This window comes from Podarcis erhardii, assembly GCF_964252035.2.
Source record: "Podarcis erhardii genome assembly, chromosome: 1".
NCBI classification, from domain to species: domain Eukaryota; kingdom Metazoa; phylum Chordata; class Lepidosauria; order Squamata; family Lacertidae; genus Podarcis; species Podarcis erhardii.
Window position 1 is genome coordinate 102,446,498 of NC_138497.1, and position 24,993 is coordinate 102,471,490.

At 40.1% G+C, this 24,993-nt stretch overlaps 1 protein-coding gene across 4 annotated transcripts in view; it reads right to left on the reverse strand.

The window, feature by feature from the left end:
- ZEB2 (zinc finger E-box binding homeobox 2) overlaps positions 1–24,993 on the reverse strand; it is a 164,134-nt gene that overhangs the window by 2,797 nt on the left and 136,344 nt on the right. For 3 of the 4 annotated variants that reach the window (XM_081870677.1, XM_081870676.1, XM_081870675.1), the window contains 3 exons: positions 22,767–22,875; positions 16,921–18,893; positions 12,978–13,158 (listed from right to left, as the gene is read on the reverse strand). In XM_081870677.1, coding sequence (XP_081726803.1) covers positions 12,978–13,158; positions 16,921–18,893; positions 22,767–22,875 — 2,263 coding nt within the window. The remainder of the gene's footprint in view (positions 1–12,977; positions 13,159–16,920; positions 18,894–22,766; positions 22,876–24,993) is intronic. The other variant, XM_081870678.1, reaches the window with a different exon arrangement.

A 24,993-nucleotide genomic window follows, 5' to 3' on the forward strand; every position in this document is an offset into this window, starting at 1 on the left:
TGTAAGAGTAGGGATTCCAGATAGGCTTCGGTACATTTACTTTTTCTAATCGGCTTCATGAGAATATCTTGGGACACCAAGCTTCTAAAGGAGTAAAAATAAAGATTTTGGAGGGGGTGGGATACTCTCAAATAAATTAGGGTTGTATTTAACTCACTCAGACAAGAGCTGTTGAAATTAATGGAATTAAGTTAATCAAATACATTGATTTTAATGTGTCTGTGTATAAGTTGGATACAACTGATACTCTTGAGGGGAGAATTCTATATTTCCTGCAGCAGCAGGGTAACAATTGTGCATTAATAGTGGAAAAAATTGCTTGCATGAAAAGCCCCCAAATAAACAAGAGCTCTATTTTTAATAGCTTTCACTTTCTGATATATTCTGTATACTGCTTTTTTCAACCTGAGGACAATAAAGAAAAAGTAACATGGAGTATCAGTAGAAAACTGGCCAGGTCGAAGAGCAGCTGATGCCTGCAATAAAGTTTGATACATATCCTATTTATTTACAATTCTACAGACTCTCTCACTTACGTTTTGTGCTTCTTTTTTGTCCTTTATTGAATTAAGGGCATCTGACTATAAACAAGGTTACGGTTACTTAATGATTCACTTTCTCCAGTTCTGTTTCATCACGTAGCTCGTGATTTTAGGGGTTTCTCCATGCCTCATGTCAAGAAAATTATTCGGCTTTAACAATATCAGCTTTCAGGAATTTCTGAATGTTAAGCCTCAGTCAAACTCTGGAAAGCCCTTGTTTTCCTGAAAACATAGGAAAACTGCACCTAAATTAATTGTAGCTACTTTCTACATAAAGAATTTTATCAATCAATCAATCAGCCAGTCAATATTTTTTTATTTTAATATGATAGTTTATTTATCAATCAATTATCAGTCAATATTATTGGTTTGGGTGGGGGAAGCTAATCTAAGTTGAGCATTTATATGAGCATGGCTGGTTTTTACAATTAAATGGAAATCCTAGTATGGGAACAGTGAATTACCTTCTTTTTTACTCAAGCTTCTATCCTTTCCTCCATCACACAAGTCATCCAAAACCATCTGAATTGGTACCACTAAATACCAGGGGTGCTACCCCCATGTCATTAAGAAACCCACACTAAGTGAACTAATGACACTTCCATGGTTGAGCTCTCCTTGGAAAATGTTGCACTCCCAGCTTTTTGATAATTATGAATAGTTTTCTGAAACACTGTGGCAAGCACAAAGGCTTTTATATACTGGTTTAACTATGGTAAATTCTGAGAGATACTAGATTAGATTATCCTTGAAATGCCTTCCACTCCCAAGAGGCTCCAGGGTCTCAAATGTGTCAAAAATGAAATAGTCAGTTCTTTGGAGCTTTCTGTTTGAACTGCTCAAAATGGATGAACTCAATAATCAAAGGTAGTACAAATATTAATAAAGACATGAGACAATGTGAAGGGGAGTGTTGCTGCTGAATTACATAGTAGAAGAATCACTGCCTCACTGACCACATGCACAGAAACTAATTGTGAGGACCGAAAGAACGACATTTCTAAGAACTCAATGTTGAAGCCCTTAGTCAGGAAAAATTCCCATTAAACTTTAGTGAGAGAAAGATTTAGTTCCCTATCAGCAGCTACTGAGATTTGCTACATGAGCAGAATTGTTCCTCACTGGTAATTTTGGGAGAAGTTCTCTGCAAGTTGTCAGCCATTCACTGAATGCTGAAGTTCCCTTTTGCTGCATGACACCATTATTTCCACTGGTATTTCAAGCAGTTTCAAATCCAATGTCTGAAACTTGACACCCGTACCAAGCCTAAACACATCTGGTTGATTCGAGGCCACAAATAGCTCTGGAATGTCTTTGACACCTTCCATAACTGCCATACTTAAAAGCTTCATTCCAAATTAGAGCTGACCCCCCCCCCTCCAAAAAAAGCTTGTCAGCCTGATAGGACTGGGCAAAACCTAGAAATGTATGACACAATATTTAAAATATAAGTTTCATAACTGCACCAACTTATGCAGGCGAGCGTGTCACTTGTCACTGGTGATGTCATGAACACCAGCCAACTGATTCTAGGGAATGGCTCTGGGGTATGGTGTGAAGACACACAGGGTGACCACTTTGTTGAAGCTAAGCAGGTCCGAGTCTGGTTAGTTTCTGGATGGACAAGCACCTGGGAACCACCTTGGGTCCATGAGAGAAGAAAGGTGGAATTGAAATGCACAAAGCCAAACCAAAATTACACTAGGTGGTGCCTTAAAAAAAAAAGGCACACCTCTTTACCTTTATATTATCTGTTTTGTGATTGCTTTTTTTTTTTTGCAATTGCTGTTTTTTATAACTGCTTTGAATGTTGTGCTTTAAATGGTTGTAACCTGCCTTCAGACTTTCAGGTGAAGAGCAGGTAATTAACTAAAATAATAGTTCTGCTTCTTCAGCATGCCTGATGTTTACATACTGGGCATTATGTAGTCACAGGGGCCGCCGTGCCTTATGTCTTAACACAAGCCACACAACCTAAATATATTGTGGTTTTTGGTACATAGATCGCATCATTTTGGCCTGCACACACTCCGGGAGTCTGCCTGTGCATGCTCTCCTATGCAGACAAGGGTGGACTTTCAGTGGGCAGGGAGAATGGCATTGGCAGGCATAATCACAACCCTTTCCCACGATTCCCCCATGCATGTCTGCATGGGGGTTCAAACTACTGGTAGGCCTAGAAAAATCCCAGCCTATGCTGTTTCCAGCAGCATAAATTCATGCCAAGGTGGTCATGACATCCCCTGGCATGCAGTTGGAATGTGCAGGCTTTGGCATTCCAACACAAACCACCCCTAAACGTGGACTCGTGGCGGAAGGCCAAAACCCAAGTCTGGGCTAAATCCAGTCTGTGCTGGCCGTTTCACATGCCTGGCTCACCCACTGCAGCAAACCAGCTCAGTCAATGGCTTTCTCCCCCAACTGCTATGAGCTGAGATTCATAATAAGAACAGATAGCACAGCATGGAACTAGGAGAAGGGAGATCATGAGAAGGAAAACACAAGCCATATTGTAAACTTCAGGGCAAAGTCTACATCCAAATGGGGGGGGGGGGGTTGTATTAAAAAACTGATCTTAAAGTCGCACTTCAATAGCTGGCCAAACTCAAAAGTGCCCACTTCTGAGCCATTGGTGGACAAAGTCATTTGAGTAGGAAACAAAGAATGTGGCATTGCTTGCATAATTTAGCTGTGGTATTTTGCAAATGTGCATGGCAGTTACCAGGATTGCTCAGTGCTCCAGGACATACCTATGTGCAAGAGGGAGACTTAGTGTGCAAGTATACATGAAGGGAGTTGGAATGCTATCGTATCCCTAGAATATACTCTTTCTCCAGTATTTTGGTAATGATAAGCATTCCAAACACTTCACAGGTATTCACAAGAATTACAATGACCCTGTAAGGTTGGCACTTATGACCCCCACGCTGCAGATGTGGGATTGAGAACTGAGATTTACAAGTAGTGACTAGCCAGCAGCCAGCTGACGTGTTTGGGGCTGAGGTACAGTTCGAACTTTCCCCCAGTCATTATGTAGTTTTATTATTGAGTTGCAGAACCCTAGCTGTATATGAGGTCCTTTTGGGGAAGAGCAAACAGATACTGTGCTCCTGCTGCTGTGAATGTAATGCAATGGGTTTTTTTCAGCTATATTCAATGTTCGTGTTTGTTTTCTTTAAAAAAATAAAATTTGTTTAAATATCTGTAAACTGCAATTTGGACCAAATCTGAGCCACTTAGAACACAGACTTTTAAAACATTTTTGTTTCCTTTTTTATGTTGTTAGCCACCTTGGGCAGGGTGGGTATTGTAACTGAAACACAGGGTTAAGATTAACTTTAAATTTAATTAAATCAAAATTTGATTCCTTGCACTGTGGTCTACTTTCAAATGGCAAGTGTCCCAGTTCACCTCAAATGTTTCCGTCAGGATCTGTTGCTTGGCAATGCAGTTAGAGTTATTCTTTGAAAGCCACTGATACACTCAGATCAAAGTTGCAGGTAACTTGTTTGATTCCCTCTTCTTGTTTTTGATTTGCTAAACAGCTAAGCTGAAGAAGAGCTCTAATGTTATTTCAGCTGCTCCTCATAAACTTTGTTAAAGGTATGGCACTACTATCACACAATCAGGGAGCTCACATGAAGCAGATAGTCCCAAATCTCTATTCCATGTGAACTTTATGCCAGCTGCACTCATCCACTGGGAAAGCACAATGCACGATTATCTCAGTTTTGTTGAAAAGGCAGCTGAGAATCCCTGGGCATGTGATAAGAAGAGTGACTTTTATCCACATAAAAGTCATAACATGAGCAGGAAAATCAGTCATGTTAACTGACCTCAGGTGGACTCCCTCAGATGAAAGAGAGAGAAAAGGGGGGAGGGAAACCATGTCACATTTTAGAGGAAAATAAGGGGTTGTATTCAAGCGGTTGGGTTCCTCTGCTCATGAGAGACTTTTTTTCCTCCGCTGAGGCTTCTGTTAATGGAAAGGAGAAGGAAGACAGTTTTCATAAATTCTTCCCTTTATCCTGCAGCCCCCACCCCCTGTGCCACCTTCAGTGCTGCTGTGGTCCCCCAACTTTCTTGAGCAGATGGGGGGGATTAGTTAACAGCCACCTTCTTCCCCTTCTACTTACAAAAAAACCCAACTCCACAGGTTTAAAAATCCTTCCACAAGCAAAGGGACACCATTGGATACCACCCCCCCACCCCTAATACTATAATAAACTATAGGAAAACACTCCTAATTACTTTGCAAGCATATGGTGGTAAATGCCAGATGACTAGATGCTAGAGAACAGGATCTGACAAGGCAAAGAATAAAGAATGCCTCCAATGGCAACAGTGTTCATAACAGAAAGGAAATCAGACAAGAACTGAAAAATATCTCAGAAAGTATGAGATTCCTTTGCTCTCAAGACAATTATTCAGGCATAGTTTGATCAGGTCAGTGATGTGATAATAGCCACGGAAAGATGGCATTGCAAAGGTCATCCATGTCATTCTCTCCTGTACCTGAAATACAGCTTCTGGTAAAGCTCTCCCTTGACATCCCTATCCAGCCTCCGCTTGAAAACAGATAAAACAGAGCAGGGTGTTTTGCTTTATTACTGAAATGACTTAAACATACAAAGCTATAGACTGTGATATTATTTCAGTGTTTTTTTAAAAAATGATTGAACCCCCTATGAAGGTAGATAGATAGGTTCTTCAAAAGTTTAGTCCCTGGTGCCTTTACTTTTCACAATGAGATTTAGAGCCCAGTCCTAACCCCCAGATCAGTGCTGCTGGAGAGAATTAAGATTAGCTGGCGGTGTCCCTGCGCTGGGCTCACTGCTGGGTGGAGGGGAAAGGGCTTTGCCACAGAAACCCCCACTGTGCCCATCAGGACTGCAGGCAGTTGAGAAGCTTCTGTTCTGGGGTGAGGGCAGAGAAGGGCTGGACAGGAATCTGCTGGAGCCTAAGTCAATCCATTTGCAGGAGACATGCCCAGTGTGGGCTCCTGGGCTGTGCCAGTCTAGAGCTGGTGCAACAAAAAATAAAAATAAATGAATGAATCCTCCTCCACCTACTGATCTGGCTAGCAGGAGCTGGCAGGGCTGCGGATGGAGCAGAGGATTTCGGTGCTCTGCGCCCCTCTGGCCCCTCTTCAGATTGCTCTGTTATTTGTTGTTTATTTGTTTTTTTCTTATATTTCAAACCAGCATGTATTCTTTAATGGCAAAAAAAAAATGCATGCTCAGTTTTGGGTTCAATTTGCTGTTTAGCCTCTAAATTTGTCCCAGCCTTATGAAGTGATTCTGTGCTTTTATCTCCCTGCATCTCCCCCTCCCCCTTTTTAGGCCACTGAATTGAATCCAGCCCTGATCTCATTGGCTGATTTGACAATTCCGTCTCATTGATGGAGAGATGCCTTTGAAATGACCCTGGGTGAGATTAACATGTGAAATTATTTATGAGTTATGTAAGACAACTTAAACGATGATTAAAATACATACATGGTTCTTCACTACAAGTATACAGCAACGTCACATGGTCTACAACAGAGCAAAGCTTTAAATTGTCCTGATGTTTTCGTCAGGAGGCCTGGTATTGATTCTGTTAACAAATCTTCTCATTCTCCTTCTTTATCCCCTTGCTAAAACTCATTATTTGATAGAGTAAAGGTTGTTTCATTGTTGTATTAAGATCGGAAAAGCACCAATGGGGGTGATATATAAATACAATTAATTATTATTATATGTTTAAAGATATCTTACACAAATATTTGTGTGTGTGTGTGTGTGTGTGTGTGTGTGTGTGTGTGTGTATTTGCACTGTGCTTTTATCCCACATCCTGACTCTCTTAGGATTTGCAATGAAAAATAATTATATCTAATCATTTTATACACACCCACACACCCAAAGGTTTACAGTTTCATTGCTACATATAAAAAACATGCAACAGCCCAAAGATACAGGCTTTTGGGGCTTAGATATGGGCAAACCATGTGTTTTGAAAAGCGATAAATTTTGTTATTCCAGTGATATAACAGTAAGTAGGTTTGGGGGCTGAGGAGTGTGTTTGCAAAGAAATTCCAGACTTGGAAGGTACATAAGGAATCATCTGGCAGCGGTTTGATTTTTTAAAGGCAGCTGATTGAAGCCACTTAGGGGTTTGGATGTTAGAAGTAGTCCCGGTGGAGCTGGATTAATGGGCAGAGTGTAGTGAGGCGGTCAAAGGTGCGTTATAAATGCAATTTGGCATAATTGCAAATACCACACTTGCTCTGTTGTTACAAAGAAGAAAGACTTCCATTTCTAGTGCAAATTTCATGAGCTTTGAATTTACTCCAAGAAACTGCATATTATTTAAGTATAAAAAGTAATCCTCATATCTGAGTCGAGTGATAGAAAATTATCTATAAACAGCATGTAATTTTTTTATGAATCAAGCTCTAAATAAGGAAAACTTGTGAGCTAGGAATTCAGAAGAGCAGCAAAAGAGGGCTGATTTGCTGCTAAAGCTTGAGAACAATATTTAGTTTACCGAATCAATCTGGAAACAAAAGTAGTGCTTGCCTCAGCATAAAAGCTACAAAAATTATATATAAAAAGAAGTCTTAATAAAACATTGTTGGAAAGAAAAGAAGAATTAAAGGGAGGACGCCACCATGAAAGCTCTCATCGTTTCTTGTGAATGATGAAATGGAGCATATCATTAACCAAGGTAACAAGGCCACAGGACTCCTAGGCATGCCTATGAAAATATTAATTTGTCCAATATGCAAAAATTCCTGCATATCTTTACTGCGGGGTGTGGGTGTGAATTTGTGCCAAAGGAATTTGCTGTGGAAAACTAAAAATGAAACATCCATTGGGTGTTGGGAACTCCGCACATAGGAATCTTTTGTCACTACTAGGTTTTTTTTAAGTGGAGAATGAATGGTCACTCCATGCCACCAACTTGCTGTCACCATGCTTCCTCCTCTTTCTCAACCCCTTCCTTAACTGTCTTCTGAGCACAGCTGCCTGGAAGCTCCCAGAGTTGATATAAGGACAACTGTTTAGAAAGATGAAGGGAGAAAGGGTTTGGGGGAAAGTGTGTAGCAGTCGGAGGACCAAGACTGCTATGAACTTTCTCCCAAACCCTTTCTCCTGCCATCTTTCTAAGCAGATTGTCCGTATATCAACTCTGTGAGTTAAGCTAGGCTAAATAATAATAATGATGATGATGATGATGATGATGATGATGATGATGATGATGACTGGCCCAAGCCACCCAGTGAGCTTTATGGCAAAGCAGAAATTGGAACCCAGATCCATTACCAAATCCTACGGTCCAAACCGAATATTATATCCACATCGCCACACTGGTTCATGCTATACGGTTTAGTCACTCCACGTTCTCATATGGCAACAAGGAATCAATTCAGGAGATCAAACAAGGAGTCATTGTAAGCTGCTGGTTGCTTAAATTTCCAATTTTAGGTTGCTGGCATCCAACGCGTTACTAATCTGGGTAGCAGAGTTAATAAAAAATATTTTAGTCTAGTAACTTTCAAATAATTATTTGAAAGACAGTGTTTTACATCTAAGCACTTCTGTTTGGCCCCCAAGGGTTACTATTCAGTGATAGGCTGTAGGAGACTTAAGCAGTCTCCTGGTCACTACCAATGGCCCATTACCAATGGCCCTTATCAAACGGGACTCTTTGAGAATTAAAATATCTTGCCCTGACAGAAATCAGAATTAACTACCAAACCTAACTTCTGTTTTGTTTTCCCCAGTGGTGCTCATCCAACAGGTAGCATAAGGACTTTGAAATGCTGCTGGCCTTTCAATACTTTCTCCTAGCTCATTTGGCCACATACTACTGGCATAAGACAATGACAGAATGGGCTTTTTTGCAGGAAGCATCTCAGATGGTTGGATACAGTACACAGGGCTTAGATTTCTGTTATAGTATATCTAACATGTGAATTCCAAACTCCTTTTAAGAATAACAAGAACAGCAGCAGCAGCAACATTGTTTCACTTTTCTAAAGTAGTGTAATCCAAGTCACAAAACTTGTGCCAAAAAAGTGGGCTTGAGACCTCAGTGTAGTCAGGAACCAAGGAGAGGTAAATCACTTTAAAATCACAGGGGAATATGAAGAGCACAGATAAATAGAAGTGTATGGCATGAGCTAGTCAACTGGGCCACTGCATAAGTATTAGCTTCACTGCATTGTGTGAAAGCTGTATATGATATAACTGGTTATAAGGCGACAGCATCAGACCATTCCAGAACAGCTGACCTACAAAGAAGAAGAAAAGTGTGGACTGCATCTTCAGACAGATCAACACTTTGGCTTATAAATCTATGCCCATTATTTGTGCTACTCTAGAAAGACAGGATAAGCACTAACTGTCCCCAAAAAGATGAGGAAGGGATAATGATTCAGGCACTGAAAGCAAAGGTTAATTGCAGTTCAGAGAGTCTTGCCCCGAACACAGAGTGAAATTTCTCATATATATTAATAGACGAGACAGCCATTCCATCGCTCTGGCTTTTTCCATAACTTTATCAGTTTAATTTGCAATTCACTTAACATTTACAAAAGAGGCCAAAGAAGAAGAAGGAAAAGAAGGAAAAGAAAAAGGCAAATGGCCTTCACATTTTCTGGAAGTAAACTTTAGCTGCGTAAATATGCAAGACAGGTAGAAGGGCAGGCTCGTGTTAGTTTGCAAGTGTTCCCCCTTAACTTACCACTACTGTGCTGCTGTTCCACCAAATTAGATTAAGGTCACAATACTATAAATACTTGCCTAAGGGTAGGTCCCATTTAATTCAGTTGAACTGAGTAGACATGCATAGGATTGCATTCGTAATCTGATTAAATGGCCTTTTACTACTCTGACTAAAGTTAGGATAAAACTATATCCTGATGTTTCCTGCTATATGAAGACTGCTTTTGCTGAAGTTCACAAAACAAACATGTGTCAGAGATGAAGGAAACTTAAATCCAAATCTCTTAACTCCGGGACTAGGCAGTTCTATCGTGGGAGTGATTCTTCTCTTCAAACACTTTTATTTGTGCTAAAACTTGAGGCAGAATCTCACAGAGATATAAAATAGATAATGGTCAGGAGGACAGGAGTATTACAGCATTGCACATAAAGTCTTCCTTGCTTGTTTAAAATCAAAGCATATTATCTGCTTTTTTGCAAATCAAGGTGCCTGACTTGTCAAATTTCCAGCCTTTCAATTGTCAGCCTATGACTGTGGAGCTTATGGACCACCGACTTTACGGGATTCAACCATATGTCCAGATCCCAGTATATGAGAAGGCCAGCTCTAACATAAGAGGTTTACGGTAGTAGTGTAGCAAACCATAATATTTGCAGATGGCTGCAATAAAATCATTCAGGAGAGGAAAGGTGCAGGGATGTAAAGCCTGCAAAGCTTTTCCTCCTCTTCAGCCATATAAACAATTGCATCTGAGTAATGCAACGTAAGGAATATGCACACCAATGAACCAAACAAGCTGGAGGTCCAAAATGCTACTTTATTTCCCCGCACCCCTAATCCCATGAGCATTTTAACTTCCTTTTTATTTTCTGCATAGGATTTAGCTTAAAGAGGCAAGGAAAGAGTACTAATGTTGTGGAAGACCTTTTATTCCTCAGTTTCAAAAGACTCAAGTGAAAGATTTTGTGTCTTTTAAAAGAAACAGCAATCAAACGGGAGTAAAAAGTGTTGTTTTAATACAAGATGTTTTGGATATTTCTTCATTATTCTTGTTTAGGCTTAGTTAGGATTTTGAACTAGGAAATATTGAAAGATACAGTAAATCACGGGCACAGTTAGGCCAACTCCACAATTTATGTGGCAATCATTATTCTCCATCAGTTGACTACTGTTACAGTGCATGTCCCTCACACATGCTTTCCATGTTGGCAGACAATTTTATTATTATTATTTATTGAATTTATATAGTGCCCTAATACCTAGGGGGTCTCAGTGTTGTTATTACATATAAACAAACAAAGAAACAAAATACAAGGGTAGAGCCACCCTTTGCCTCATTCCCCACACCACACCCCAAGTGTTAGGACATTGTCAGTTCAGAACACAGGTGACCAGACTGTGACAAATTATATGCCCTTTTCATGATTCTGTCCTGTTTGGTGACTGACTGCTAATCAGCCGTTTGTCATACACACTTGCCTCTGTTGGTAAAAGTGTGCATGGCAATTAGGGATGGAGGATTTAATCCATTGGGTAAGTGATGCAGGAAAGACCAGAAGCACCTGCCACTCATGAAGCAGGCTGCCCTGTATTCTGGAGTGTATTCACTATTACAAAGTGAAGGACTATTAGGGGAAGAGTTTTTAAAGGATTTGAAAAATTTACACACACACACACACACACACACACACACACAAACTTTGTTTATAAATTTGAAGTGAAAGCAAATTTCCCAGATTTTGTAATGAATGTGATTTATAAACGCATAAAAAGCAAAGAGCATGCTGGAAGGCATAAAAGAAGACCTATTGAAATTTACCATTTATTCTGCTTATTAAATAGAGGTGAATGATTCCCATTCCCACTATCCTTGTCACAGATCCAAGACTAGGAAAACAATTAAGAGATGAACTATTGTTAGGAACCATCTTACTGTTTGGGTTCATGCACATATGTGTGTGAGCTAGACATGTGTACTGGAAGAGAAGACAACAAATACTTAAAAAGAGAAGGCAACATTATTTGTGTTAAATTACCTATATAGAAAATGAGCTAGAGCTTGACTAGATCTGATTTTCCTAAAAGGAGATTCAAGTTTCAGTCTTTTTCAGGTACTTTTTTACCCTAAACTACTAATCTCTGGGTAATTCTCTATGTCTAATATAAATAGCTTTTAATTTTTGTACTCTATAAGGTAAGATGGGGCTCACTGAACTGTTTCTTCTTCTTTTATATAAAAAGCACAGGGCCCTTAAATTCTTGTCTTTCTGCTTATAGGCAGAAGTCCCCTGGACCAGTTCCCACCTCATCAGACTCTGCAGAGTCGGAGCTTTGATCTTCAGGGGTTCTTCCCTTCAGCTCAGTAAGCGAGTGCCTTTCGATCTACCTTGCCAGTCCAAGGCAGTGCACCAGGAAAGGGGCCAGAAGGCAAAAAGATGCCCACCTGCACACCAGAGTGTTGGCTCTTTAAGGAGTGTAGCTTTCAAAGAAGAAGATCGAGCCTAAGCCTCCCTCCAGTGTTTGTTGCAAGATGCAAATGCCCTGTGGGCCCTTTGGAAGACTCCACCACCTGGGCACAATTTTGAAGGCAGATAACTTTTTATTCTAAGAGGTTAATAATGCCCTCATCACTTTTTACAATGAGAAGAGCACTCTATACTAAATGCAGATTTTAAGGTCTGCTTCTCGCAATGTAGCCATCACAAGAATGCCATTTGAAACTGGCTTTGTGCAGCAACTACTCTGTTAAGGCAGTTTCAGGGTCAAAGTGCAAGTAGATAAATAGGTATCGCTTCGGCGGGAAGGTAAACGTCGTTTCCGTGCGCTGCTCTGGTTCGCCAGAAGCAGCTTAGTCATGCTGGCCACATGACCTGGAAGCTGTCTACGGACAAATGCCAGCTCCCTCGGCCAATAAAGCGAGATGAGCACCGCAACCCCAGAGTCGGCCACGACTGGACCTAATGGTCAGGGGTCCCTTTACCTTAATTGCAGCCATACTGTGAGGAACAGACCTGAAGAAGAACTGTAGAAGATAAGCAACCTCTCTTACAGTACACTACCATCTGACTGATAAAAGGATAACTTGTTAAGCGTGTTAAGGAAGGTGTAGATAAGCTTCAGGCATTTCCAGACCAAAAATTCTGTGATGATGCTCCACTTCACTGTACAGATCATCAGTATGTGCGGTATATACACAAAGCACTGTACAAACTCAGGTTCCCTCTTGGTTCAACTGGACTAGCACTTTCATGTGTATTAATTCTCATATATACATATTTAGAGAGGCAGGCCAAAAGGTAAGCTTTCATGTATTTTGACCAGGCCTTTAAATAGCAATATAGATGTTTAATCACAGGTGCAAGAGATTTAGCTATTGTTAGTCCCCCACCCCCTTATATAGATGTTTATGGGCAGACTGTCTAACACGGGGTTTCCCAAACTTGGTCTCCAGCTGTTTTTGGACTACAACCCCCATCAACCTTTGCTAGCAGGACCAGTGGTCAGGGATGAGAGGAATTGTACAAACAAAAGAGTACAAATTTAACATGTGAAGAAGTGGGGGGGGGGGGAGTCATACTGAACTAAACAAAGCACACAATTTCTTCCTTGTTGAATGCCTTAAGCATATGTTGCATCTTATGTTGCACAAGTGTACTCATTAAATATTATGAAAAGTACCACATGCAAGAAAGCTTGTCTCTACATGCCATAGCCATTCGTACCTGTGTGCTCATATTTGTGTCGCAGAAGGGAACTGCTTTTCTGGAATGTCTTGTCACATAAGTCACATGCGTACATGCCACTTTCTGTCTTCTTGATCTTCTTTCGGGACAGGCAGGAGTCGGAGTCTGTCATGTCATCAAGACCTGACATGTAATCCGGAGTTCCATCAAGCAATTCTCCCTGTGATGCAACCAAATGGTTTATGTAAAACATGTTTCCTTCCCTTGTTCTGTGATGTTATACAATATCCTGCGTTCCTATACTATGTTAGTTACTATATTTAGTTTCATCCGTAACCAGGTAAGCACCCTGAGTTACAATAAGCAGCCTCATTGGCTCACACTCAACTTTTTATCCCATGGAGTCTTACGTGAGTAGTGCAAAACACATATGTCCAGAGCTGGCACCCAACAGAGTATGTTTAGGATGCCACTTGGAGTCTGAAAAATCATCTGATGACACGGGGCTGCCACAAAAACATATTCTCTCAATATCTCCTATAACATCTGTGGTGTCTTAATGTTGTTTGTTTTCTGCTGTCTCTGCACATCCCTGGCTGATGGGCTTGGGGAAGTGCGCAACATCGTGATGTCACAACATGGGGATAAATAATGATTACAAGGAGACATGGTGTCTTCATTGTGACAGATGCATTTTTACCTGCTGCCCTGTATCACTAAAAATATAGTTTCAGTCTCAATTGGCATGGGCACCCAAAGCATAACAGAAAAGGCAGAAGCTGGCAAAATTGTGACTGCATAAGCAATCTGAACCCTTTTACAGGCTATCATGTGCTCAGTCTCTCCCTATGCTGAGGGAGGGTATGAACTAATAGTGTGTCGTACTGATGGCTGCTCCTGAAATGATGCTATGAAATGCTATATCTATGCAATGGAAGAGAACAGATGGCCAAATGGCCACTTATACCATTACCAAGTCAGGGAACATGACAACAACCAGAGTCAGCTCCACATAGTTCTTTGTGATTTCATCCCTGTGGAAAGCACTGGTGTGATCAGAATATGATGTAACCACTTTCCACAGGACCACAGATGCCAGCGTGTTTTGATGGAACTCCTGCTCACATTACTTAATTTGTTCAAGTCATATCCAAATATGTGCCAGCTTTCAGTTCCAGGAGGTCATAGTTGTCCTGCATGACCAAACCCATCACCCCAAAATTAAGGCTGCAATCCTATACATACTTACCTGGGAGTAAGTCTCATTGAACTCAATGGGACTTAATTCCTCAGCAGGCATGCACAAGATCGCACCACATAAGCACTCTTGGACATAACTGTGAGGGGCACAGGAAGTGCGAGTGCCGCATTCTTCCGTTTCATAATTCCCTCACCTTCACTTCTCAGAGATACACAAGCAAATTCAAGGATTCATGTTTTCTGAGGACAATGAGAGTGGAGGATATGGACATTCTGTTTTGAATGATACAGAGATGCAAGAAAACAGCACTTGTATTTCCTATCGTCCCCATATCTATAGCTGCTCTAAAATGTAGGACATATCATTTAATAAACAAAAAACATGCTATGGATGTGTGCACTCTGGCCTACAGCTTATCATGTGCAATCTGGCTAACAACATGGACAAGGTTGTACACAGAATTTGAAAGGAAGGCTTCGGTAACAAGAAAGCAAGCAACTTTTGCTTTATAAATATTCTGAGGTTAAGTACTTCGACGTATAAAGATTTTGAGGTTAAAACAGCAGTATCTGAAGCTGCTCTAACATCTATTCAACTTTTAGGATAATTCTGCAAAGTAACTGGAAGTTACAGAATGTCATAGTGTGTCGCAAACCTAAAATAAATGTGCAAACACAGCTTCTCGAACAGGCTCCCTCCTCCAATAGCCCTTCACGCTATAAGCCACTTGGGAACAAGAGCAATATGAAACTAGTATGTGTGTCTAGTGCTCAAGAAAAAGAAAAGCAAGATTATGGTAGTTTTTAGTCTTTGCAGAATTTGTAGCTTGCAGTGCACTTCTGTGCATGTTTTATTGGAAATAAGCCTTGCTGAGTTCAATAGGACTTACTTCTTGGTCAGTATGCTTAAAATTCCAAAGTGCATTGTGTTCATAATAATAGGAGGTTGTAAAACAAAAACAAGACCCAAAAATAACACACACACAGTCACAAACCACTAGGTACAAGCAACAATGACAGAGCTTTTCTTTCAAGATACCAGACTATAAGTGTTAGAAAGGCTTCAAAATGAAGTTTATATTTAGGCACAAAATATTATTATGCAATCCACTGAAATGTATGTCTCCCCTCAAAAGGCCTTGAGCTATATTTTTATATTTAATTTTGTAATTTGAAATAGGGAATATTAATAACACTTTTTATCAATGCTGTATCTATGTTAAAACAGCCTTCAGCATTAAGCAGTAATGAATGTGGATCAGTAAATTATTAAATTTCTTGATATTTATTTTGTCTTGATCCAAAGAGAGTGCAAACTTGCATGATAACGTACATTTCCATTTGCTATCAGACAGTTCAGTTTCTTAGACTAGGTTTTTACTAATTAATATTAGAGAAGATTAAATAGGCTTAAATACGTTTACAAAGAGGGCAGATGTACTGTAAATTGGAATAGTGGAACAGCTGTTATGGAGGTACCGTGCTATTTATGCTCCTATTGTGCAGAGAGGGATTACTGCCTGTAACATTAAACCATACCTGATTTTCACATTTGAAAATATAAAACATTTACTAGTTGGTAAAATTACTAATGGAACCTAATAGGTCATATGGGAATGTCCACAGATGTTTTAAAAAATCAACTATAATCAGTTAATCGCTGTCTGACAAACTGTAGATGTATTATATATACACAATTCCTACACACTACGCATGTTTCCTGTGGATAAAATACTTTGCTATATTTAAGTGGACAGATGTCAATTTTTATTTTTTTATTTTTTTGCAGTTGGGAGAGTTCCTAAAAGTTTGAACTCACCTACATTGGGCCATAGCTCAAAGCACATGCCTTTAATGCAGAAGCTTCCAAGTTCAATCCCCGGCAACTCCAGTTTTTTAAAATAAGGATCTGGTAGCAGATGATGGGCAAAACCTCTGCCTAAAACCCTGGAAAGCCACCAACATTTAGAGTAAACCTTAATGGGCTCGGTGGGCTGATGGTTTGACTTAGTATAAGGCAGCTTCATAGATCCACATCAGCCCAAAAGTGGACTGAGAGAACCTTTTTATGAAGATAAAAACCAACAGACACTATATTTTTAGAGTCTTCTCAACAATAGTCCAAGGGATGCGGTGGGATGGGGGGAAGAATAGACCGGTGAGGAAAATGGAACAGGTGAGATGAAAACAAGTCTGGCTTGGGGATCTTCATAATCCTTTTTATAGCTTTGTAAAGATTAGTTGGAACATATTATAAACAGCTTATGGCTGCATTATCATTTCCATGTGATTTCTGAGAATCTCTTAGGGTTACAGTGGCAAGGAAACTACCTAAACCACACTGTGCCAGTGCCAAAGAAGCCACAGGCTGGGGGACTCTCCCAGTGCTTCATGTATCTCATCGGTACTTATACTAGGATGGTCATGAATATGAACTGTATCAACAGCCTTTTCTTTAAGAGTACTAACCTTAACCTTTCTCAGGGTAAAGCAGAAGCATTTTCCCCCTGCATGAGGACTGTAGCTGATCCCTTGAAACTCATTTTATATTCTTATGGGCAGGTAATGTAACAGTAATGGGCAGGAAATGTTCAACTGCAGTTGAACATTCCAAGTTTGTCCACCTTGGCCATGTTTACATAGTTTCATTTCCTCGCGTCTCCTTTTAAAAATACAAATGGAATGTTTGAGCTGATTTACCCTTAGGATGTTTTAAGTCATGAAAGAGTACATAGGAATGATGTATACAACTGTAACCTTCTGAAATAAGCAAGATATTTACCTGAAAACCTTGCTTCCGCTGGTACTTTCGCCTTTGCTGCATGTCAGCAAACGTAGCTGCTCCAGTTGGATAAGTATAGGCCATATGTGGTAGGAAGCTCATTTGATCTATTCCTGGGTATGGTCGTAGCCCAGGAATACTGGTCTGAACTGGTGGCATAAAAGTGGCTGGGGGAAATGCGCTCTGTGGCGGAAGTGTGGTGTACAAAGGTTTGGCACTAAAAGGGCTCATACCAAATAATGGATTAGTGCTTTTATCCAAACTATTTGAATTAGAAAATTCTTTCTTGATAAAAGTCAAGTTCAGTGGCTCATCTGAGGTTTCAGATGACGAAGAAACACTGTTGTGGTCTACGTTTACACTATTGGATTTTGTTTTGTTCTTTGTGGCTATAATACTTTTGGGTTCCTTCATTTGTTTTGGTAATGACAAGTCCAAAGGCTCAGCCTGAAGCTCCTCAGAGGAGAAACTGTTTGGAGTGTAAGAACTACTATGGGAGTTTTTAGAAGATGTAGAAGAAAGATTTAATGGAGAAGGAGTATTGCTCCTGGAGTGGTCCAATTTATCAACTGGTTTAATATTGGTAAAGTGAGTAGGTTTTGTTAGCCTGAGAGGGGTATCACAGTTAGTAACGCTATTATGAAGTTCAGCTATAGATGGTGATGTTATAGAGTCCACAGGCTTTATAGGGGATCTGGCTGACAAAGAGTCTTTAGTGGGAGTGTTGTTGGTGGCAGCCAGCACCACCTTGGCACTGTTCCTTTCCAGCGATGGTGACCTGGAAGTTGAGTACTGGTAGACTTTTCTTTGTTCGAACCATTCCTTCACAAATTCCTGAGGAAGGCCAACGGCAATGGAAATTTTCAGTAGTTCATCAGAGGTGGGTTCCATATTCATAGCAAAATATGCTTTAAGTACAGACATATGGTCCTTGTATGGATTGATGGGGCTAGTCATTCCTTTCTCAGAAAGTACTGATGACAGGAGGAGAGCTTGCTTATCGACAAACACTCCTGGTTTGCTAGGAGCCATGTTTTCATGAGGTTGGAGGACTGCCTTGATTTCTTCGTTCATCTTACACAGGTAACGTTCATGCTGATGAAGGGGAATGGGACCAGGAAAGCTTTCTTTACAGAACTGGCATGAAAATGGAGTAGGTATATTATGGTTGTCTATCATTTTGTCTTCAGTTACCAGATCTATTAGGGTGCGTAGCTTTTCTTTCTTAATGTTATTGAGCTGCCTCCTCGAGTCTGTAGTTAAACTCTGGAGACAAGCTTTGGCTTCATTGACCTTTTCTAATGTGTAGTCAATAATACTTTTAGTGGCACCATTATGACTGACTACTGGAAGACCCACAGGTGGAATACCAGGAGAAGTAACGCCTTGTTCCTCAGGTTGAGAACATGGGTCCTTCATATGGTAACCTTTCAGCTTGGAGATTTCTTCAGCACTGCAGTCCATTTTCTGCCTGGAAACAGTGTTGTCCACAATCTGTAGGACTTTCTGCACCTCACTTAAATTACTGCCTATTGCTGGGAATCCAAGTAAAGATGCATCCATCCCTACCCCTAAGTGCTGCATTGGACTTTGCGTGGAAGTATGAACTCCTATTGGGCTGGTTGCACCAAGTCTGCCATTCATGAAAGGATTAGCACCAGTGAACCCATGGGTTGCCATCAGAACTTTATATTCATTGAAATCTAGTGGTTCCGTTTTGATTTTCAGTAAGCCTGATTGCTCAGACATACTAGGTGGTTTTCCATTCTCCAGCTTGTTTCTCAGTTGTGTAATGGCTGAATTAGTAGGTGAAGAAGATACAGAATTAGGAGAAGAACCCGTCTTGATATTGTTTCTCATTCGACCATTTACAGAGATTAAGCCAATGCATTTCTTGCTGCTGATGTGTGAACTATACGAGCCAGAATGGGAGAAACGCTTCTTGCAGTTTGGACACTCATAGGGCTTTTCACCTGCAATTAATTTTTAAAAATTATTTTTTAATAACTCACAAATAGACCAGTTCTCTGCACATTTCACTCCTTTCATCTTGCTGCATTTTCTCCTTCCTTCCAAGTTATGTTTAGGTTTTTGTGACTGGAAACAATTCAAACTAGACAATCTACAATTAGCTGCATGCAAGATTCCTTCTCATCCTGTGATACTCCCTAGTTTTTACTGATGGCTCACATTTTGTTGAAAGCTATAGATGTCTTTACAAGGGAAACAGAGAGTGCACTGTACTGTACTATGTAAAGGAATACAGCTGAAAACTTACATGTAATGCACAGTGTTTGCAATATCTAAATTCGGATAGCAGAAGGATTTTGCCATGGCTTTTAATAAGGACCAGGCAACATGCAGTTACAACAGTAGCATAATTTTGTGTGAATCGGTTGGCATAGTAAAATGGGGGACAAATATGACCCAGTTCACATTTGAATGCAAATTTAATGCAAATATACACTATTCAAAACAATATGTTGAACAGAAACACCGTGACTCATTAAAATTTGCACTTCTCCAAATTTTTCAATGCAGTTCTCCAGCAAAGCAATGTGCACAAAAATGCATATGGAAAGTGTGCATAAAAAGGCATATATTGGTGGAAATAACAAATACATTGTTTATGGAGGAATTACTGTAAAAAATGTGTATCCTGAGAAAAATTCACACTAAAATGGTGGTGAATTTTCATGAGAACTTTTTTTTAGAAATTAAGCTTTAGAATAAATTATGGAAGTTCACTCATACTTGCTTATTAGCTTTTAATGGTTTACTTCTAGATGATCTACATGGATAATGGCCAGAGAACAGGAGACATGTATTTCTGAAAAGGGCATTGAAGCACTCTGGTCTTGCTTCAGGCTCCCCATAAGTATCTGATTGGTTTCTGTGAGAACAGGATCCTGGACTAGGTGGGCAATTGGTTAGATCCAGCAGGGCTGTTCTTATGTTTTTTATTCCTCCTCTACTCTCATTTCCAGCCTAAAGCTGGAACCACTTTCTGAATCTGTGTACATATATTTTTAGGTTTTACCCTAAGGCGGGGCAGATAATTTTAACACAGGTTTTGGCAGCTGTGAATGAATTTTGGGCTCATGTGCTCCCATCCCCCCTGCTTCTGCTCTCTTGACTCCTGTAAGGCTCTGTTTCCTTCCATTTGTCCATAGCACAGTTAGCCATGATTGTCCAAATCAGGCAGGTTATGGTTTGTGCAAATCATACTTTGCCTCCAAAGCAGAATGGGAAACCATGGTTTGAACTGAGTTTCTGATTTAGGTTTGGCAAGCTTTTCCTATTTAGGTGACATGACAAAATATTGTTTACAACTGAACCAGGGAACAGGAAAAATTCAAAAATGAAGGTTAGGAGGAGGGAGTATGAGAACCCATTGCTGTCTCTTTGCCTTTTCTTGCTACTTTGGAATGAGTCTACTTGAGTTCAGTAGCCACTAGTCTTTGAAGGATGGGAACTCTCCCCTCTCCTGTGATGGATAACCCTTGAGTCATGATCTGGATTGGCTACACAAAATATAAAGGCAGTTTTTCCACTCTCTGTCTCATGCTTGAATCACCCCCCCCCAATTCCTGGGCTTGTATTAATTTAATTAACTTCTCAAATGGAACAAGACATCCCCCACTCGTTCTTCCACATGCGCCCCCTGCCACCCCCAAATTTGCTCCAGGGGGGCCGGGGGAACTCACAGAACAGATTTAGTGGGTGAATGTGAAAGGGGAGGAGAGAAGAGGTGATGTACATAAGCCCAAAGTTCACTGCAGCTAGTTATTATAGTGGGAAACTGTGGTTTGCTATTACAGCTGAGTTGAGCATTAAACATATTAAACTTCAGTTGGAGCATTAAACATAAGCTTAAATCCCTTCAGCTCAAATCAGTGGAGTTTAGAAGTGCTTAACTTTGAGATTGTACCCAAGGTTTGCAAATGCTGATCTACTAAACAAAAAACAAAGTTCACTGCGAGATTTTACATGCCTGCAGATTAGATAGCTTAAACATTAGTATTATTATATATAAGCAGAATATACTTTTTAAAAAAAACTTATGAAGAGTGTATAATTACAGAAACTTATTCAGACTATTTCTTAGCTTTAAAATACTGCTTTTTTAGTCTTCGGTATATTTGTCTTTGTTTCTGATTTGCCTTTGAATTTATTTGAATAAATCAAAGTCTTTGAATACTTGACCAGTGTTAATAGCTTTACTCACAATGTCTGCATCAAAGGGTGAAGACTTTTAGTTGGAGGAGAACTCTAAATATTATTATTCAAACATTGACAAGTTCCAAATATAAGGCAAAGTGTTGCCCTATTTTTTCGCTGTCATGTGTAACTGAATGACTTAATGCACTCAGCAGAGGCTATTTATTTCAACGAAGGGGATTGAATTAGGAACACAAAATTATATTTTTAATTGATGTGATAGCCGATGCAGGCCAGAAAGGCAGGGTATAAATATTGTAAATGGATATATAAAGTGGCTAGTGTGTTCAGCTTGGATGTGGACAACACAACTTCGAAGTCAGACAGGCCACTTCACACATTACATGGCAACAATCTCATGTTGGCTATTAAGTGCATCTTTATTGGGAAGCTGCAGCCAATCTGAAATCTCTGGCAAAGATACCTGAATGTTTGTTGCTTGTTGTGACATCCAGCTGTGATGGTATAGATGTCCACTCACACAACTGGGGAGGCGGGGAGTTAGAGGAAGAGGAAGTCTTGTTGCACAAACTTAATTCTGCTCACCTGACACTGGATTTTGCAGAATGTTTTACAGGTACTTAAAAGTACAGTGTATGAAGAAGCTATGAAGCTCATCAAGTGTGATGCCGTGTCACTATCTCTCAGCTCAACTTATCATGCAGGGTGCTTGGGAGGCTAAATCAGAGGTCAGCAAACTTTTTCAGCAGGGAGCCAGTCCACTGTCCCTCAGACCTTGTGGGGGCCGGACTATTTTTTTTTGGGGGGGGGGATGAATGAATTCCTATGCCCCACAAATAACCCAGAGACACATTTTAAATGAAAGGACACATTCTACTCAAGTAAAGACACACTGATTCCCAGACCATCCGTGGGCCACATTTAGAAGGCGATTGGGCCATATCCGGCCCCCAGGCCTTAGTTTGCCTACCCATGGGCTAAACAGTTGCTGTGAACTCTTTGGAGGAAGGATGAGATGCAAGTGTGATAAAATAATATGAATGAGGCAGCCATTCCAAGTAAGCAAGCTTAATTTGTTTATTGCTGCTGGATTGTGGGTGTTGGTCTTGTTCATCTTTAAGCAGTGGCATAGCGTGGGGGGTGCAGGGGGGCCGGCCGCACCGGGCGCAACATCTGGGGGGGCGCGCTCGCACTCGCAGCTCTCTGCCCCCTGCTAAAATCCACAGGTTAAGGGGCGCAAATTACTTGCCTTGCCCCGGGTGCTGACAACCCACACGACGCCACTGTCTTTAAGGTTCCTTGTTTTTGTTTTGTTTTTTAGGCAAGTGTATCACAAATAAGAAAACTTAAGAGCCAAATGGCTAGGAATTCCCAGAATTCCTCTGAGTAGAAATAGCTCCAGAAAAGCAATTTAGAACTTAATTAATTAATCAGGTAATACATTCTGCTATTTGGAAAATCTTCTATGGAAACTTGTGGTGCTGGTTTCTTATTTGTTTCTGAATAGCATGAAAAATGAGGACGAGTCAGAAATCATTTACAAAGTATCTTGGCAGCTCTAAACAAAATGGTGAAGATACTATGCTTTTAAAAAAAAACAAAAAACAAAAACTCTGCTAATTAAACAAAATGCAAATGAGAACCCTGGCACCTCAGCTACTCACCACTGTGGATTCGCAGGTGTTCCTTCAGATGGTGCTTGTATTTGAAGGCCTTGCCACACTCTGTGCACTTGAACTTACGATTGCCTGCTCCTTGGGTCAGCATTTGGTGCTGGGAGAGTAAAGACACCAGCATGAATTTTATGCAGATAGATATCTGTATATGTAGAGGTATGAATTTGTCTCTCTGTGTGTGTATTACCAGCATGAATTTTATATGCAAATATATCAATATCTATATCTGTGTATATGTCTCTGTGTGAGTGTGTGCGTGTGCCTGTGTGTGTGTGTAGAAAGAGAGAGAGAAAGGTTTCCTTTTAAGAAAAAAATTTAATTAAAGCAGTTTTGTATTTATCTGTCAGCCTAAAAGATCTGCATGCACATTTATTTGCCTCATCAGTGCTGCCATAAAAATCAAAATGTTGGCAGTAAACCTGAAGGAAATCTGAATTCACTTCGAGCATTTGCTTTGGAATTATTTCTTAAGTCTTTCATCGGCAGCACAATATATTAAGGCATGCAGTGCTGCAAGGAATGGATTTGTTAATTTTTAAAAGAAATTGAGGCTTTTAATATTCTTAGCTGATCATATTGTCAATTCGTAACTTGCAGCATTTATTTTTTTTAAATATATATTTGCAGTGCTTCTGAACCCTTTAGCATTGTGATGATAAGCAAGCTTTGTTTTATCAAATGCAAGAGGCGGTCACTGCTGGGAGGGAAAGTCCTGATCAGAGAATTAAACTGGTTCTTTTTTTTCTTTCCCCTCCTTCAGAGCAATGCTAAGGAGCAGGGGCAAAAACAAGAAGGAAAAGTTGGCAGAAAGGACAAGTTAAAAAGCAGCATAAAGATAGGATCAAACACAGCTGACCTTTCTGAACAAGTGAGAAAAGTGCTGTGACTTTGAATTCTGATTTTAAAAAGGGGGAAGAAAAAAAAGCTGCAGTCATCTAGTCTGGATGTTCAAGGTAGGAGGTCAGCCTCCCCCCCCTCCCCCTTTTCTCCCAAGCAGCAATGACACAAAAGCCTATTGCAGAAAAGACAGCACAGAAACGGTATGACAACTGCTAGGGTGTGCTGAATCTTCCCACATTCCTAGTGAGACAGATGGTGTTACATGGGACACAGGGAGGGTTGTTCAAACAGCAGCAACCTTCAAAGATCAAGCAGAGCCCAGCCCGCGGAGCGCCATTGAGGGACCAGTGCTCATATGTTGCTGAGTTGCATAAACAAACAGCAACAGCTGCTTTGTCTCCCCCCACAGCCCTCAGAGGACTACTATAAACTTTAGTTGTGCCACTGTTAATATGATACAATCATTTTAATTTACTAATTGTAAATGCCATGAGCAAATGAGGGGACTTTTCAACACCAAAGCTACCATTCGTAATGCGCCAGCACAATCACACTCTTGCATGTGAAATTTAAGGCAGTTATTCTGGATAAATATCCAGCCACACGCCCCCCCTCCCCTCCCATTAGTGTTTTGATAGTCAAAAGCAATAGGGAAGGAGAGGAAAAGCCACTCTTGTCTCCCATTTTGTCAGAAAGGGGGGAAAGTTACAGATTAACAACTCGCTTTGCTCTTTAAAATGAAATGTTATGATAAATCCTGTCAGAATTGTATTTTATCGATTACAGAGATCAAGTGAGAAAGAGTGAACTAATTACCAAACTGCTTGATTAGAAGGTGAGCATGATACATGTTTGTTTAATTAAGCACGTCTTTTATTGAAAAAATGCCTGCCATGATAAATCTAAATCCGTATGACTTCTCATTCTTTAGAATAAAAACTATTGGTATAATTCTCATAGTAATGGGATGGAATGTAGTTTAAGATCTGCCATTTGGATTTCCATTGCAACATGTCATTATAGAAATTTTAAGCAGGAATTCAAAAGACACATTCAATTTGATTAAATATAATGCATCAAGGAATCATTTTGATTTACAGGAGATTTGCTGCTCGGATGTGTAGATTTCAGGAATAGTGTATTCCTAAAGTGATCACATGTTATTAGAACAGCCATAACGCACGCAGATACACGCAACAAGATTAACTAAAAAATATGAACCTATTTGTATGGACTGCATGAAAAATATATACAAGGCTCCATAAAAAGTAATGAATGACAGAAAATAAGATTAGCAGATTCCTGAGATGTCTTTGAGATCCTATGTGAGGGGAAATGCAGTGCAAAACTAGGTGAAAAATGGAGATAAAATTGC